The sequence below is a fragment of the Anser brachyrhynchus genome, assembly GCF_964034855.1.
Source record: "Anser brachyrhynchus genome assembly, chromosome: 4".
Lineage (NCBI taxonomy): Eukaryota > Metazoa > Chordata > Aves > Anseriformes > Anatidae > Anser > Anser brachyrhynchus.
This window is the reverse complement of record NC_137698.1, coordinates 46,621,469-46,639,086: the sequence shown is the minus strand read 5'-3', so window position 1 is coordinate 46,639,086 and position 17,618 is coordinate 46,621,469. Positions and strand designations below refer to the sequence as shown.

The 17,618-nt window shown below is 52.6% G+C and overlaps 2 protein-coding genes across 3 annotated transcripts; both read right to left on the bottom strand.

The window, feature by feature from the left end:
- COQ2 (coenzyme Q2, polyprenyltransferase) lies at nucleotides 1-8,306 on the bottom strand. Its single transcript, XM_080591646.1, has 7 exons — nucleotides 7,070-8,306; nucleotides 6,719-6,885; nucleotides 4,606-4,727; nucleotides 4,325-4,410; nucleotides 3,435-3,568; nucleotides 2,829-3,017; nucleotides 1-547 (listed from the first exon to the last, which is right to left on the bottom strand). Exons 1-7 carry the CDS (start codon nucleotides 7,344-7,346, stop codon nucleotides 392-394), a joined length of 1,131 nt encoding a protein of 376 aa, XP_080447772.1. The 5' UTR covers nucleotides 7,347-8,306; the 3' UTR covers nucleotides 1-391.
- A 127-nt stretch (nucleotides 8,307-8,433) lies between these two features.
- HPSE (heparanase) lies at nucleotides 8,434-15,253 on the bottom strand. Of its 2 annotated transcripts, none has more exons than XM_080591632.1 (12): nucleotides 14,938-15,253; nucleotides 13,856-14,001; nucleotides 13,095-13,220; nucleotides 12,817-12,990; nucleotides 12,565-12,736; nucleotides 12,291-12,338; nucleotides 11,669-11,762; nucleotides 11,301-11,407; nucleotides 11,107-11,221; nucleotides 10,238-10,356; nucleotides 9,960-10,106; nucleotides 8,434-9,351 (listed from the first exon to the last, which is right to left on the bottom strand). In XM_080591632.1, the coding sequence occupies exons 1-12, from the start codon at nucleotides 15,099-15,101 to the stop codon at nucleotides 8,790-8,792; spliced, it is 1,974 nt and encodes a 657-aa protein (XP_080447758.1). In that variant the 5' UTR covers nucleotides 15,102-15,253; the 3' UTR covers nucleotides 8,434-8,789. The 2 variants fall into 2 exon arrangements, with proteins under 2 accessions (XP_080447758.1, XP_080447759.1); XM_080591633.1 differs by having other exon boundaries at nucleotides 8,434-9,296.
- Between the last annotated feature and the right edge of the window lie 2,365 nt (nucleotides 15,254-17,618).

The following is a 17,618-nucleotide window of genomic DNA, read 5'->3' as shown; positions in this document are numbered from 1 at the left end:
TACAGCCAGATTTTATTTACATGCTGAAATCTTTTTGCATTTTCCCAAGTCCTGTCACTAAGAGACATCTGTCTTGCTCTGTATAAAATGCCGGGCTCACTTCTTGAGAGCCAGTCAGGAGTTTCCTTGTACTACATAGGACCAACACAGAAGCTTCACTTGCTTCATTCATGAGTAATCACAGCTTACATTGTAAGACAGTCAAAAACAAGATTTGCTTGGCTTTGTTTTTTGTTTGTTCTTTTTTTAAGAAAAAAAAAAGAAGAACATTTTCACCAACTTCTATAAATAAATAGGATAAACCACAAAGAGTCACGTTAAAAGTGTTTTCCCCTCTTGGAGAATATTCATTTGAGCCAGACTAAAACATCAGTATCGTTAACAATTTCGACTACCTGCTTTCTAAAGGCTCTTGTACAGTTTTCGACTCTTGTCTTTTACAGAGATTTCCAAGCACGATCCCTACGAAGAGCAGAACTCCTACAGTACGATTCGAAGCAAATTTCTTCCAGCAGTCTTCAGGCTTGTCTATGTCCAAAGTGTAAATCTGCAAAAGCACAGTATAAACATTCCAGTATTACTATTTACGGACACAGAAATATTTGACACATCTCAAAAAGACAGGAGAAGGGCTGTAATTTCAAAACCTTCAGGTTCTAAACCCTATTGTTAGCTCCAGAAGAAACAGGAATACTCTGTAGTTGCAAGGGATGGTTCATGACTGGCATCCATGTTTACCTGACAGATTTATTCAACATGCAGCAGAAGAGCAAAGGACTGGACATGAACCCAACTCCTGGAACCTCCCAGTGAATCACAGCATGAACAATCTAAATACTCCTGGGTGCAGTTGCGTAATAAAAGCTGTAAAAATATCTGAATGTGTAAAAAGTCTTTTGGAGACCTTCCTCGGCAGAAAGGCAGCTAACTCGTCAACAGGAACTTCAATAAAAAAAAATCAAGTGCGTGCCTGCACCCTTCCTTTGTCTGCTAGAAAGCACTGCCCGTGCTTCCCTGAAAACAAGGCAGGGGAGGGAAAGCAGCAGAGCAAGAGGCTGCCCTGTCCTGCCCAGGTGCTGCTGGCCGCATAGCTACATCTGCCCTGCAAAGAGGGACCCCAACACCTGCGAGCAGCCGCTGGGACTCCCAGCTCGAGGTGCCAACAGCACACAGTGCAAGAGCAGAGTTACCGAAAGACAGTGCTGGAAATGAAACTGGGTGCAGAAGTCTTTCGTCAGGGACGGCAAAAGGACGTGTTAAACAACACGAGTGAAAGGATTCATAGAGAGACACCTCCCAAAAACTCTGACCCTGCCGTTTACCCCCTCAAGATGTTGAAAGAAAACACTTTGAAATGAAAGAAATTAAAGCTTCCCTAGGAAACACATTCCTCTGCTGTTTGCACTTGTACAGAGATAAGGGGGGTGGGTTCTGATTAAACTATCTGAAACCTAGTCTGCAAACCTCTAAAACACGATGTTTTTTCACACCCTTAAAAGCCTGCCTGCCTATCAGGCATACGGAAGTGAAAACACTAAATGGATGAGTGAAACCCAACAGCGGCCAAGCCATGAGATGAACCTTCACAGACGCGAAGCACGTAAGGCAGCTTAGTTTTCTGTTCAGGAACTTCTTCAGCAGTACAGGAATTGGACATCTTCGTGACCCAAATTCCTCTGCCTCAGGCACAAACTAGTTAAGTTGAGGAAGGGGCACCTTACATGGCTTATTCAGCTTTCTAAACTCAGTCAGTCAGCAGATCTTTGATGTCTTGAACATGAAGATAAGCATGCAAATGCCTAGGCAGAAGTAATATTAAAACATGCACTCAAAGAGAAGCTGCTCTGTGGTACACGGAACAGGGCTGCTCTTACAACTTGGGTAATCTAGAGAATCGTCACACACTAAAGTTGCGCCAGGGGAGGTTTAGGTTGGATATTAGGAAGAACTTCTTTATGGAAAGGGTTGTGAGGCATTGGAATGGGCTGCCCAGGGAAGTGGTTGAGTTGCCATCCCTGGAGGTCTTTAAAAGACGTTTAGATGTAGAGCTTAGTGATATGGTTTAGTGGAGGACTTGTTAGTGTTAGGTCAGAGGTTGGACAAGGGGATCTTGGAGGTCTCTTCCAACCTAGATGATTCTGTGATTCTGTGACTCCTTGCCCCTCACATTCTGTCTCCTCACCAAGAAAAATCCTCTCTGCAGGAAAGTGATTTCCATTTGTGCCAAAACTGCCATGCAAGGCCACTCTGGCAATTCCAGGTCTCAATGATAAGGTGGGGGAACGTAGTACACTTTCCTCCACAGATTTCCAAGATCAAACCCTGTGAAAAGCGGTGGCTGACAAGTACCAGAGCACAGCGCCGCAAAAATGTTGTAACCTGCAGGCATGATTAATGTTTGGTATCTACGAGCTGTGGGAGCTCCCCCGTTAAAGCGCTGCTCAGGTGACAGGGGCTGTAAAACACCCATCAGGCTGTCCCTTGCGTGGCAAGTTACATGTTAATCCCACATTTAACTTCTCAGACTGCTGACGGTTTTACTGCTCGCAGCGCTATCACTGACTTATGAAGGCCAGCAATTACTCCTCCCATAGACTAACCGTCACTACAAGGCTGTGAACCCAGACGTCTCCTCAAAAGAGTTCTGCAAAAGGTACTTGGGAGAAGCAAGCCTTTGTCAGAAGACTTTAAATGATTTTTTCAAAAATTTACAGGATTCTTTTTTTTTTTTCGGTGTACTTGGAGAATTTTCAGCCAGGGGCCGAAAAGCACTATGATTTCTTATCAAGAGTTTCCACGTGGAGAAAGTATAAATGAATCCATCAAACCTGGTGTGCTAGGTGAGCGCCCACGGCAGCCACGGCTGAGTAGTAAGGGAAAGTCTGGTTACAATTCATCCCCGCCACGCACAAGCCCACAAGCATTGCCATGCTGAAGCCACTGAGCCACCGCTTTGTATCTTCCTTGAACTGTAACGCCGTGGACTTCACGCCGATAAGGATGTCATCCCTCTTGTCCTAGAGGGAAAGGAACAATTAGCAGAAGATCTGCAATCCAACCGTTACTTGGTAAGGAAAGTAAAATGGGGGGCCCATCTCAAGTTTCCCACAGCTGTTAACAGCAACCTCAATTGAGTGTATTTGTAGGTCCCTGGGTTAAGCTATAAATTAAAAGGCTGGTCCTCAGAGCTGGGTTGGCCGCTAACAGTTAATACCAGCTGTGCAGTTATTGACACAGCGCGGATGCATGGGCACACAAAACGCATTTCACTTGCGGCCTTCTGCCCGCTACATAAAATATTTACAGAGCAATGAAAGGTCCAAGGGTGGATGTTCTGTGGTGCTCACCTGCGTGTTAGTGCTGCTCAAGACCAAAGCTGTAAATTAAGCAAGCAAACATACACCGGTCTGAAAAGTTTCCCACTGCTGCTCTACCTGGTGCGCGTAGATGGTGTCGTACACCAGCGTCCACATGACTCCAGCCAGGTACAAGGGCAAACACACGGACCAGTCGCAGGACCCTTGGATGGCAGACCACCCAAGAAGGGCTCCCCAGTTAAAAGTAAGTCCTAAAAACAGGGAGAGTGGAACAAAGATAGTTAAGAAGGTGCCAGGACCAGTCTAAATTACACGTACAGAACTCAGTATCATTTCTTCAAGCATATGTTACATCTGCAGCTGTTGCTACAATCCCGGCATCCCTATTTCCTAGCACGGAGTTTCAGTCAGGTAACAAATCCCAAGTAATTTGACATTAAATACCCTGGAGATCTAAGGAGAAATGCGCAGTGCCACGCATTTTTCCCCCGTTTAAATATGGTTTCATTATCCTAAGGAAGCATTGGCACAGAACTATTGCAGTGCACTCCAACAACGCGTCTGAAGTTAAAATGCTTTGATGTCGGTAAAGCTGACTGCAAAAGAGCTCACAGCAGCCAACCGTGGTGCTTCCACACTGGAAAAGGCAGTTCTGGCTGACAAAGCTGAAGACAGCTGGAGTGGGAAGGCCAAGAGTTAAGACAGGTTTTGAGACAACTCTTAAAGTACGGCCAGCTCTCAAGCTACAAGCATTTATTCTCTCTCTCGACACTACAAGAGAAGGGATTGTTTATGAACGAAAACATTACAACGCAGCTCCTGCTTAATTTTGTTAAACTACTGCTTAAGAAGCTTCTGGCATGGCAGAATTTTGTTTGCAGAGCATTGTTATTTTAATATAAACTTACATAAAACCAGACTGCTGAAGTTCAATTACTAACCGGTATGTGAAACTTCCCAAAAGCTAGATCGGAAGAAGAAGAAAACTAAAAAGATTTCCAACTCACCCAAAACTAACTGTGGCCAATACGTGATTCTCTTCATCAGAGGGTAGGAGACCACAAGAGACAAGGAGGCTGCTCCCAGAACGATACTGTAAGAAGTACCAGACTTGTTTGCTGGTCTAAAGATCACAGGTCTAAAGAGCTGGTACACAGTACCAAACTGACTACTTGACTTCCATGGCTAAAACTCCTCTGCCCCCAGCATGTTTGCTGGTCAAAATCTTTGGGCTTACCTCCGGACCAGGAACGCAATTCTAAGAAACAGAAGATAACGTGTACGTCACCTGTAGTAATTCAGACACAGAAGCACACAGAGAGCCAGGCTGAGCTGTCCCCCGAGAAAAATGAAGGACTGAAAAGTGGAGATTTCTCCAGCTGCCAGGGGCCTGCTTGCTGTCCTTGCAACCTAAACATGGAAGGAATAGCGTTAACACGAAGTGCAACCTAATGCATTCAAACGTATCCTAAAAGTTCAAGTCACACCACTGGCATGCAACAGGACAATTATTTTAACCCTAGGTGGGATGCAGTGGAGTTTAGGATGTCTGTCAGGAGTAGAGAAATCATGCAAAGCCAACTGAAAGAAGGAACAAATGTTGGAAAATACTTTTAAACCTAAATGAATGATGAGTTACCTGCTGAAGGTGACAATAATCTGAACAAACAAGTAACAAAATCCATCCCACAATAACAACAGGAAAAAAAAAATGCATTTAGACACGATGTGAAGTCTATTTGGGGAGGTTTGATCGCCAACTTTTTATAGAATACTAAAAATGTATAAAGGATTCTGCATATGCTTTAATAATGTCACCTTAAGTATACTCCCTTAGTACGTTCTCCCCCTACTACTAAATAATTTAAGCCAAACTTCAAATACTGCTTATGCAGTTTAAATACACTCTTAATTAATGATGTGCAGTAGAGTTGGCCACAGAAAGCATTTCTGTGACCAACTCTACTGCAAATCATTACCTGACATGGCGTCTTCCATTTTAATTAAAAAAAATAGAAAAAAAAAATCAAATACCTAGTATTGTAAAAAACCACCCCCAAACTGCGACCAGCAGCACAAGCCAACGTCCTGCTCCCGCCCCAGCCGCCAGCTGGCTTGTTAAGAAGATTGCCTGTTGAGGTGTGTAACCAAGTGCTGCTACGGGAATGTTTGAGCCTTTATGTTTAACTACATCACATTCATGCACAAATGCACGTATTACCACGTGAATTCCATCTTGCTGATTGCATACCCCAGCAACCTTCATAGCACAAGTAGCTGCTAATAACCTCTGAACCCTAAACCATCCAAAGACACCACAAAACCCATATGGATTTATTGCTTTCTAACAGAATAAATACACCGGCGCTGGACGGAAGACTTCACAGAGCACAGTCACTCACTATCCTGGCACTTTGCCATGGCCAATACCCAAAGTGAAAGAAAAAACATAGGATCAGAAAAGAAAATAAGCCAATAGCTCACTGGGATCCTCCCCGCCGAGCGTACGCCCCTGTGCATGTCAGCGTCTGACACCCAGCACTGCCTCCTGTTTATTTCCTTCTACTGAACAAGAGGGAGGAGGAAATGCAACACCACAAAGAGGATTAGTACACGCTTGGGCATGATTCTGTCAACGGCCATTCTCATGCGGAAATTAACAATAACCAAGGCCTTCCTGCTCCTGAAAATATAAAGGAAAGGGTAGATGATAACTAAGTTTAGAAGAAAGGGTTATTTATTTTTATAGAATCATCCAGGTTGGCAAAGACCTTTAAGAGCATTTAGTCCAACCTTTAACCTAGCATTGACAAGTCCCCCACTAAACCACGCTACTAGGTTCTACATCTACACGTTCCTCGAAAGACGCCAGGATGGTGACTCAAGCATGTCCCTGGGGAGCCCACTCCAGAGCCGTACAACCCTTTCAGTAAAGAAATTTCTAATAATATTCAACCTAAACCTCCCTTGACGCAACCTGAGGCCATTTCCCCTTGTCTTATCACCTGGGTCTCGTCTCATCACTTGGGCTCTGTCATGCAGAGAAGAGTTGAAAGATAAACTTCTTTTGATCAAGCACTGCACGTTGCTGACAGCAACGCACAGCTTATGTGGAAGTGAGCACTCTAGGAGACTTACTGCAGCCCTGCGCAGGAGCGTCGTATAAAACAACATGATTTCAACCACCCCGGGAGGAAACGTAGACAAAGGAGTTGCGGGCGTCTCGGATGGTGACAGGGAGGAACGTCTCGAGTTGGAGAAAACCAGACCTGCCTGCAGCCCTGCGCCTGCCCTTGGCGAGGAGCTCAGAGGACGCGCCCTGTGCAGAACACCCAGCACCTCCCCTCCTCGAGCACCAGGAGCTGCCCGCTAGCCCCGCGCCTCCTCGCGCGTCCCCCCACCTTCTTGTCGTAGTCGCGGTCCCACATGTCGTTGATGGTGCAGCCGGCCCCACGCATGAGCACGGCCCCGGCGCCGAAGAGGGCCAGCGTCTGCCAGTCGGGCGGGCAGCCCGGCTCGGCCGCCAGCCCGATGCTCCAGGCGCAGGGCAGGTACAGCAGCCACGTCCCTGCGGGCAGGCGGGGACAGGGCCTCAGGGCAACGCGGCGGCCGGGGGGGGCCGAAGGCCGCGGATGCTGCGTCGCCACGGCAACCGCGTCGCCATGGGCACCGCGTCGCCATGGCTACCGCGCCCCCGCCCCATTGGCCGCCGCGTCGCCATGGCTACCGCCCCGCCCCGCCCCGCCGCTCACCGGCGGGCTGGTGCAGGCGCATGAGGCGCAGGTACGGCCGCAGCCGCCCGGGCGCGGCGCGCACCAGCTCGGCCGCCGAGAAGCTCAACGGCCGCCGCGGGCCCGGAGGAACGGCGGCGGGGCGGAACGGCGGCGGCCAAACGGCGGCGGCGGCCGCCAGGGCCGGGCGGGCGGCGCGGGGGCTGCACCAGGCCCGGCCCAGCCGCCACAGCAGCGCCGCCATCTTGCCGCCGGCGGAAGCGCTTCCGGCGGGGCGCTGCCGCGCGGTGCCGCGCATGCGCAGTGCTCCTCCACCCCGCTCCGGGCGGCGGCCATGTTGGGGGGCTAACGGCCCTTAGCGGCCCTTAACGGCTCTAACGGCAACAGCGCCTGCAAGAGCAGCCGTTCCCTTAGCCGTTAGTGACTGCGCCTCACTGAAAGCCTGCCTGCTGCCCTCTGCCACAGAGCGTGCCCCGAGTCCGTAACGCTGTCACATTCCTTCACGCTCCACACACGAAGTGCGCGCGCTCAGGCAGCAGCTCCCAGGCTGTCGGTAACAGGCATCTGTGGTTTCATAAAGGGCTTCTGGATCGTTTCGTAACGGGCTGCTGGGTCTGCGACCTTGTTCACTTTGCTCTCCCATCACCTTATCAGAGTTAATGCCTAAACTGGGACAGGAGCTTTGGACGGAGCCATAAAAGTTGATGCTGCGTGGTAGAGTATCTGCAGTAAAAGCTTTCCAGAATTACTCAGTTTCCTTGTTTTCACATGACTCAAGTGACTCCACCTTACCGGAACTGATTCACAGTAAAGCCGCCATGAGTAACCCTACCTTCCATATCAGAAACGAAAAAGGACGTAGGAATGTGTGCGAGTGATACCCATGGGTCAGGGCCTGGCAAAGGTTTGCAGATACTCTGTCAAGGTCAGGCTGCCAAGGTCTATGCAATTTAGAGGGAAGGAGTGCAGGGATGCCAGTGCCTTAAGCAAAGAGAATTCTCCACCATCTTCACAGCACCTAACGTGTAACTCTGTCTGCTGTAGCACCTGCTGCAAAACCTGCTGCAGAACTGCGCCTGTACGCTCAGAGGAGGAACCATCGCAGCAGGGCAAAGCTTGGGAAGCCGTCAGCTCCATGCTGGTACCCCCCTCTGCCCCTCCTTGTGATTGCTGCATGTCGCCAGCACACGTTACACCTGAGGCAGGCTGCAGAGCCAGCAGATATTAAACAACCCCAGCTGGGCAGGATCTCTGACATTTTTATTTACCTGGATATGCGTGGTGAAAGTCACCTAAACGGCAGCTGATTTGCAACCAAAAGAAATGCGGGGAGTTCCGTGATATCAGTAATCTTAAACAAAACAAAACAGAAAATTGCAAAAAGCTAATATAAATTGAGTTTATTCAAAATCTTCAGATATAAAAGTAAGAAGCATTGAAACAAACCTGTTAGAAAGTTTTAGAAAGAAGCTACCAGGCAACCATCAACTTTTGTTTCTAAATTGTAGCTTATGCAGCAATAACAACAATACATCAACAACTTGATATTGACAACGTGAGACTTTCCCCCTCATTTTGTGCTCCGTGCACTCATTTTGAATGTGGACAGTGTACACAAACGCAGCCTTTCCCATTCACATTTTTGCTGTGTATCACTTCCTGGTGGCTAGGCCTTCACACAACACACACACGCTGTATAGGCAAACACTCCTTTCACAAACTGTGGTTAAATATAACCTTTTTATGGTGCACTTTTAATCACGCCTCCCAAAGTACATCCGTCTGCTGGGAGGTGCACAGCTTTCTCAGGAAACACAAGCCAGCCCTTTGCTCTTAAACCCCGTGGAGCTGGTAGCGTCCTTTTTGAGCTTAAGAAGGGAAATACAGTGTGTGTGTTTTCAGCCTGCTGAGCTCTCAGGGTGCTGACGATGTTGAGCAAAACCTCGCTGTGTGCGAGCAAACAAAGCAAAGCAGAGGCTTTGGAGAACGTGGGGCCACAGCTCCATCTTGTGACTGCGGCCTCCCAGCCGAGGAAAGACGTGTGGCACCGCACTGAGCGTCCCGACAGGTCCTGTGCCCCCTGCGCACTTAGATGCACGCGATTGCCTTGGCGTTCCTGATCACGTAGAAGCCGTAGGAGAAGGCGGGCAGGCCAAGCGCGCTGCCGGGGGCCAGGGCGGCCTCGTGGAGCGTGGGCAGCGTCTCCTTGTCCACCATCTGCAGCAGGCGGCCGTTCAGCTGCACCCTCCTGCCGAGGCACCCGTGCAACGTTGCAGCCAGGCTCGCCAGTGGTATCCCTGGCTCTGGATGCAAGCAAACGTGCCCGGAGCCACACGCGACAAATAGCCCAAGAACAAACAGTGCTTCCCACACAGCGCCTGCCGTGCTCCCTCTGTGAGGGGTTGCTCGCAGCCCCCGCACAAGCAAGGGAATTAAATGTTCCCTGTTTTCCTGTAGTGAGGGTGACAGCAGAGCAGGCTTTGAAAAGAGCCAACCCAAGCTGCTTTTCCTTGCCGGCAACTGCTGAGCTATCTTCTGTGCCCACAGAGCAGGGCCTGTGCTGAAGCCTCAGTGCCAGCACCACAAGAAGCCACCGAGACCCCCGCCACCAACCCGTTTTCCTGCCAGGCACCAGCAGCAGGCGTGTGGGATAGCAGGGCACCTGCTGGTGTGCAAAGGGCATGGGATGTGGGCAGCAGGGGACTGACACCAGGGGACTGCCAGCTCGTCCTAGCGAGCCTGATTTTAGGAGACCTGATGTAATGCAAGTCACAGCTTGAGGGAGAAAAGTTAACATCGCTTTTTCTGTCGTTGTTTTGATATGTTTTCACTTGCCCGCCAAACAAGGTGAGGTTTCAGAGTCCACCTGCACTCTACTCGGCCCGTGCCGCGAGGGAGGATGCCCGCTCACCTGGACAGGATGCTCTCCTTGCCATGGGGCAGCAGGAGGTACTGGTCCACCTGCTTGCTCCACAACTGCTTGGGTAGCTGCAAGCTCTGGCTCACGTTGTAGAGGTTCAAGGCAAACAGCGTCACGTCCCCCTCCCGGTACTTGGGGCTGTAGGATGAGAGGCAAGCACAGCGGCCGTCAGGAGATGAAGAGCTTTTGGAGAAACCACACGCACCTGCACGTTTTCCCTTTGCCGCTGGCCTGGGATGCTGTTTTGGGGCAATTTCACCCATCCTTACTGCTGGGGGTTGGTGCAGTGCAGGTAGACCCGCAGGCGCCGTGCGTCTGCTCCTGCCACGCTGGCCTCCAGCACTCTGGTGCCCACCAGCCTCTTGTACAGCAGCGACAGCCAGTAGTCCTGCGGGAACAGGAGAGAAATCAGCACCCGCTGGCCTGCAGCACACACACACACCTCTCCGTCCAGCATTCCTTTTTCCGGCAGTGTTTTCCCCTCATAGTTTTTTTTCTTTACCAAGTTTTTCCACCGTATACATTCACAACTGCACAAACAGCACAGGTGAAAACAAAACCCTGTCTCCACGTCTCATGCTATGTTTGCAGTCACTTTCCTTATCGTGTCACCTCTGGGAGCTCCTTCTGCCCAGGGTGCAGCTTGGGTTTTTGGCACCTGGAAGGAAAGCTGCCGAGCTTCTCCCCTGACTCCCCACCAGCCTGGGGAAGCGACTTTTCCCATTGTTCTGGCTACCCACCCCAACTTCACATTGTTTTGGCTGTCACTCCTGGTGTAATTTACCATAACACCTCCTATCACTTCCGGCTACAAGCTGCTTGTTTCTCCCCTGAGCGGTGCTCGAACCAAAGCACCGCATCGAAACACCCTGCCAGCTGCAGCGGCACTGGGATACACGTCAGGGCATCGCGTCCCGAAAACTGGTCCCCGCTGTGCTAAAACCTCATCGCAGTACCATCTTGCACGTGTATTTAGCACAGTGCTTCACACTCAAGTGCGAGCTCACTGTAGGCACCAGCACAGATATTTGTGAATATCCCCCAAGATCCGTTGCTGCCTTGTTGCAAAACCATCCGGCTTCTGTCCCCGCACGCCCGCACATTCACACTCCCAGTGCACGCCTCACCGTGTACGCACTGGCAAGGGCTCAAAGCTGGCGTCCACCAGGTGATAGCTGCCGGCCCCGAAGAAAACCTGCCTCATCACCACGTCGATCCCCTGCCTGGCCGCGAGCCCCAGCTTGTCCAGCCACCTGCCAGAAACCAGGCACAGGTGGCACCGGAGGCTGGTGCAGCAGCAGCAGCACTCGCGGGTGCCCCGCCACGACTCACATGAAGCCGGCCAGGTAGGTGTTGGAGAGCTGGGGGGCTCCCCCGCCGTACGCCGAGCTGGTCTCGCCCAGCCAAACCTTCTTGCCGGGCACTGTCGCAGCCACGATCTGTGCGGTGTCGTGGGGAAGGGGGAGAAAAAGGCGAGAGGTCAGGTTTGGGCTGCTGAGGTGGTCAGCGCTGCACTTTGGCCGAACGCCTGCTTGTGCTCTTTGCAGCTGTTGTTACTCTCACTAGAAGTAGTGTTTCTGCTCTGCGCTGTCAGCAGCAGCAGAGCTCTGAGGATCCCTGTAAGTCTTTGCACGTTAGTGCAGTTTCTGTGCAAAGCCCCTGGAAGCCAAACATGGGAAGGATTTAAGAGGAGTGGGCACCTCCAGGACATCGCGCACAGCTGTGGCAAAGGTGTCCAGCACTGCGGGGCTCAAGAAATCCTCCCTCGTGGCGCTTCGTCCGTCCACATAGTAACTGGAAGTGGGAAAAAGACAGCTGAAATGAAGGGGAAATACAAACACTGGTACCTGCTCTCAGTGCAAGCCCCAGCCACATGCGACGCTGTCCTGTGGTGTGCCCGGCAGACTGGGGACGCACTTTGAACCCGCTGACACGCGACATACACCAGCAGGCTGCAGAACTTTCTGTGCAATGGGGAGAGCTGTGACCCAGCTCTGCCTGCTGAATGAAGAAGCAAAGCTGCCCTGCTGTCACTTTTCCCCATCCCACTTCTCTTTTTATCAGTAAAACATGGTTAGCAAGCAAAATGACCTTGCACGCATTGCATTCCCCTCTACTACGCCCACGCTGCAAACCCTGGCATGGCTTTGGGGTCTGCGCACCAAAATGCACTCCCTCAAACACTGCAAAGCAGTTTGCAGAGACGCCCAGGACCTGCCGACTCGTCCCATTAATACGTGCAGATTGCTGCTTTATTTAAAAAAAGAGAGAAAAAAAAAAAAGGCAACAAGCAGAGTGGCAGCAGCAGCTGGGGGTACTTACTGGTGCCAGGTGACGGAGTCGATCACCTTCCCTCCGGATTTCAGGAAGCTGCAGCCCAGGCGGGTTTGGGGCAGAAAAGAGGGTTATAGCTGGTGCTGGCGATTGGCCATAACCGCCTGCCAGCCCTCCCAGCCCCGGTGGCTGCGGTGTCCCTGGAGGACATCAGTGCTGCCCTCACAGTGACTTCCGTGTGGGCTCTTACTCTTTCTGCAGCCTTACTACGGGTTGTGAGCGGGCAGCGTGTGCCCCCGCGAGGGGCCGAGGTGCCCCCTACCTCCTGAGCAGGCGCTGGGTGTGCTTGCGGGGCTGCCCCACGTCGGGGCCGTACAGCTTGGCGTGCCGGTACAGCGGGTGCTGGCTCAGGAGCCGGCGCAGGTGGATGAAATCCCGCCCCAGCTGGGAGCCGTCGATGTAGATGCCCGACTTCTTCTTGAAGCTGTTGGGCTCTGGTGAGGACGCGCCCATCAGCACCCGTGCCGGCTTCAGGGCCCGTCCGTGCCTAAGGAGTGCTTGTGGCGGCACTCACCGTTGCCCAGCTCCCAGGAGAGGTTGTAGCCGCGCCGGGCGCAGTAGCCCAGCAGCTGCCCGGCGTTGGAGCTGTCCCACTCCCGGCCATGCCGCCGCAGCAGGGCATTGAGCCCGAACACCAGGTGGAAGCCGGAGCAGTTGGCGAAGCCATGGAGGATGTCCAGCGTGTGCCCTGTGGGGAGGAGGCACAGGCAGCCACCACCCTTTCACCACAGGACGGAGACCTGCACCCCCCCCGGTTATAAGCCCCACTGCGTAAATCCATCAAAACCTTACCTGTAATGGTGGTGTTTTTGTGCTTCTTCCGGGAATGCTCTGTGAGGAGCAACTTCTCCTGGCCGGGCCACTGGGCGAGCAGCAGCTCCTGCACCGCAGCGAAGCCAGGCTGTGCTCCACAGGCACCTGCAGGGCGGGAGGAGGGTGGGAGCAACAGAGCCATCGTCTGCACGGCAAGGGCAAAAGGTGCAAAGAGCCTTGCCCATCACGCAGAAACAGCAGTGGTTTGTACGGGGTTGAACAGCGGGCATCCGTGTCTGCACAACGCACCTCTGCTTCCACCATTGGTACATTAACCGTATAGAAAAAGGCGGCTGGCTTGCTGTCTATACATAGTTTATATATATATGTACTGTACCTATACAAAATATATATATTATGCATATGTATGTATATTGCCCAATTTAAGGAGCTGGACAGGAATAAAGACCCCGCCGTGCTTCGTGGTGGCTGCGCCCTGGCCAACTATTTCTGCCAGAGCGCCGTGCGGAAACCCCAGCGGCAGCAGGGCTGGCAGCTGCCCTGTGCTCGGGCGATACGGAGCTGCTTCCTCTGCTGACCGCTTTGCCTGGCACCGGGGTGACGCCAGCACGAGTCAGCAGAGGCATTTTGTGTCCTCCGAGCTCACGTTGTACCCTGGCAGGAGAAGGAGGGATGAGGTGCAGCACAAGAGGAAGACAGGAGCCCAAGGCGCAGCGGTGCCGAGAGGTGGAGCCCACGCAGCCTGCAGAAATCAGCCTCGCATCCCGTCTAGCCCTTACCTTCCTCAGCCTGGAGTTCTGAGAGGATTTTCTCCTCCAAAGTCGAATCCTTGTGGGGATCGAAGATGAGGAAATCCGTGCTGGTGCCACCGAACCTCAGGAATCCGGGGGAGAGCCCTCTGGCCAGGGTGTGCAGCTTGGGGTTGCTGCGGACAGGGCAGCGAGAAGCCAGCTGAACGTCATGGGTGGCCCCCACATTGAGGCGAAGCATCGCCAGCACTCAGAGGGACGCCTGACCCACCAGAAAGGGGACCTCAGGCTGGCTGTGCACCATCGCTCCCTATTCCCTTGAGCAACCACCAAATGGATGGGTTTTGCACCAAAACCAGCGTTCAAGTGAAACAAAAGCTGCATGGGACGTGCGGCTCCAGCACCCGCCCGTGCCAGAGGAACCACGCGCGGCAGCGCTGCCTGGGCTGGCAGCAGCCCTATCTCGCCCTGCGGGGACGCCCAGCAGATACGGGGCCACCAAGTACTTCCTGCTCCCCGGGTGGCACCGCCGCGGCCAGGACAGCATCCAGAGCTGTGTTCAGATAAAGCTGGGGGTGCCTTCCGGCTCTGGAGGAGTAAGGCAGAGCTGAAAAATGGGACCGGGGGGAGGACGAGAAGGAAAGAAATGAAATAGCTTCCGAAAAGAAAACAAGAAGTTGAATCAAAAGGAAGAGAGTGTGAAATAGCAGAGTGAGAGGAGGGAAGAAAAGGCAGAGTTGGAGCTGAAGGAGCAGGCATCACCTGGCAGTCCCCTGAACTGCTCCAGGAGTTACTAATGGGAAAAAATAAAGGCAGGGGGCGGGGGGGGGGCTTTGGTTTTTGGATCTCTGCATCTAACCTCATTGCTGACAAAGCCTCCTCGGCATGTGTTGCAGTGATGCCCTGCCGGATGTTTGTGAAGCTGCTGGAAGGCTCCGATCGCTTCTATCCCGCAGAGCTGGCTGCACACAGCAGCCACTGCCTTGCTCCTCCTCGCCCCCCACGCCCCCCCCCATCACCTGTGCCACCATTGCTCCTGCCACCATCGCCCCCCGCTACCAGCTGGTGCCCAGCCCCACAGGGTGGCCGGAGGGGGGGCTGCCGGGGCTCACCTGAGCAAGGTGATGAAGCGCGGCTCGCGGGCCAGGCTGGCGTCCAGGGTGAGGGAGAGGAAGGCTGGGCTCACCGTCCCACGGGGGCTGCCCCGCAGCCCCAGCCGCAGCTCTGCCGCCTGCCACAGCGGCACAGCCAGCAGCAGCAGCAGCGGCGCCAGCATCCTCCTCGCCCTCCTCTTCCTCCTGCGCTACCCCGTGCCGGAGCTCGGCTGTGCGCTGGGACACAGACGCACGCAGCCCACACGCCTGCTTTTGGTTTTCCACGATGTGAAGTGAGCTGCCAGCACAACAAGAGCGACCAGACCACATCAGCGCTTTCATAAACACGCCCACGGCTTGGCCAGAGCGGAAACACCCGCGACACTCCTCTCCCGGTATCACGGCCACAGTAACGCTGCCAATTTCGGGGTATGTCACCCGGGACGTGCCTTGGCCGCTGGGTCGAGTCACAGTGCCAGTGCCTGCTGGAGGATCAGTCCCTGCACCTTGGGGTGTTGCAGCAGCTGCCTGGCCCCGCATGGCTTCAGGAACGTGGCCGAGCGCAACGAGCTGTGGCAGCACGGCACATCGGGGTGACCGCTGCAGAGATGTTAATGGTGTGCAGCTGGGGCGCAGCCTGTGCACTGCTCCTTCTGCTGCAATCCACTGCTCCCCCCTCAGTCTCCAAAAACACGTTGGAAAGAGGCACTTCCAGCCTCCTGCCACCGCTCCGTGTTTCTCACAACGTAGGGGTAGGACTGGTGTTTCAGGCGGTTTGGGTGCAATCCGCGGAGAGCATACAGTGGGTACGACAGGTCCAGCGTGTGCTGTCCTTTTGCTGGCCCACAAAAGCCTGTAGCTGCGAAGTACAGCTGTACAAGGATTCAACAGCAAGCTCTATCACTGATTTGGACATTTTTCACATCACATTTGCGTTATGCGCATTATTAAATCTTGGAAATTAAGGGAGGTGGGTACAGAGGCATTTGCCACGCGTGGAAGTTTAGGCAGAGCACTTCACTGTGAACTAGAGCCAGGACGTGCCCTAAGCCCTTCCTTGCTGCTCACAGCAGCTCCATGCCAGCCCTGCCATGGGGCCGGTGTGGCGCTCACCTCCACTTACGTATATGTACGCACAAGGGGAATTCAGAAGGGAAGAATACCCTGTGCAGAAGGCAAACAGCTTGGGGGCATTGCAGCATTTATGCAGGTGAGCAGAGCTGGTGGCATCAGATTAGCGTTTAATCTCTTTTTCTTCCTGAGAAGCCTCAGTGAGAAAAAAAAAAAGTTGCAAGAGCAGACTACACACTTGAAAACTTTCTCTTTCTTAAATGATTGAGAAAACAGGTTACCTATCTCAAAGACCTCCCGTGTTATTTTCATGTCACTCCTTGCTGTCCCCATTTTGTGCCACAAATCCTTGAATTAAGTAGCTGGAGAATTTCTCTATGTGAGCAAAGACCAAGCTCATGCACACAAAGCCTGGAATCAAGAGCAGGGACAGAGCTATCGAGGTGCTTATGCAAGCTGCTGCCACCCCCGGGCTGACACCTTAACAGTAGGGTAGGTGGATGTCAAGTTTAAGAAATACTCGCTGAGGTTTTCAGGCTGAACACATTCCGCCCCAGCTGCAACCTGAAGGTTGGTTTGTTCACCCCACAGGGGGGGTATGATGAAATTGTCAGGGACATCCAGCTGAGTACATGCTTCTGACCTACCTCAGCTTTGAAGCATCGAGCATGATTTCACATAGACGAGGTCATCATCCTTGCTCCTTCCTCTTTTTACAGAAGCCTTAGGACGGAACCATCTCTTTGAACCAAGGGAAAACCCCTGCCTTCCAAAACGTCCTGACCCCATCCTGGCGCAGGCCTTCCCACAGCACAGCTGCTGATGACGTGCCTTCATCCACCCCATGTGGACCTCTCCTTACACCTGCACATCGTCCTCCATTTCAGGCACCAATGCACTGCTTGGCCCAGAAAAATCATTTGGCAGCAGCCAGCAGCACACAAACACCGTGATCAGCACCTGTTTGTTTGTTCCTCACCTGTCTCCACCCAGGTAAGAAAGCTGTTCTGGAAGAGCATTTAATTCCCACTCTGTAAGTACTGAAGAAAGGGAATGCAATCTGAAATGTGTACTGCTTTGATTAATGGCATGATTTCAGGAAAATAAGTTACGTGTTGCACAAGTGTTAGTGCAAAGCACCTCAGTTCCATTCACTTAAACAACTAGTCACGGAAATCCTGTGGGAGTCGTGATGGCACAGCCCAGCCTGCAGAAGCTGAGCAGCAGAGGTGACCAACGCCTGCCCTTTTTCTTCCCCAACTAGCATTAACTGAGGCCTGAAGGCACCTGCTTGCTCCCACCACAAACTCCTGCCACCATTCTCCAAGAGGTATGTGTAGGTGTGAAGTCCTCGACCCCGTTCCTGGGCACACGTCTCAACAGCTGAGCTTGGCCCAGTGCTGGTTGTCACCGCCAGGTGCAAGTGAGGACAGCGAGTTAGTGACCCAGCTGCAGCCAGCCTCCCAACATCTACCCCTTGCTGATCCCCTTCACCATAAAAATTGAAAGGGCATGCTCATTTTGTATGTTTGTGCTTTCATGGTATGTAACGATCATTGTGGCAGAGGTTCATTTCCCATTAAGTGTTTGGGTAAGGATTTATGAGATTATTTCCACATCTGTTATTG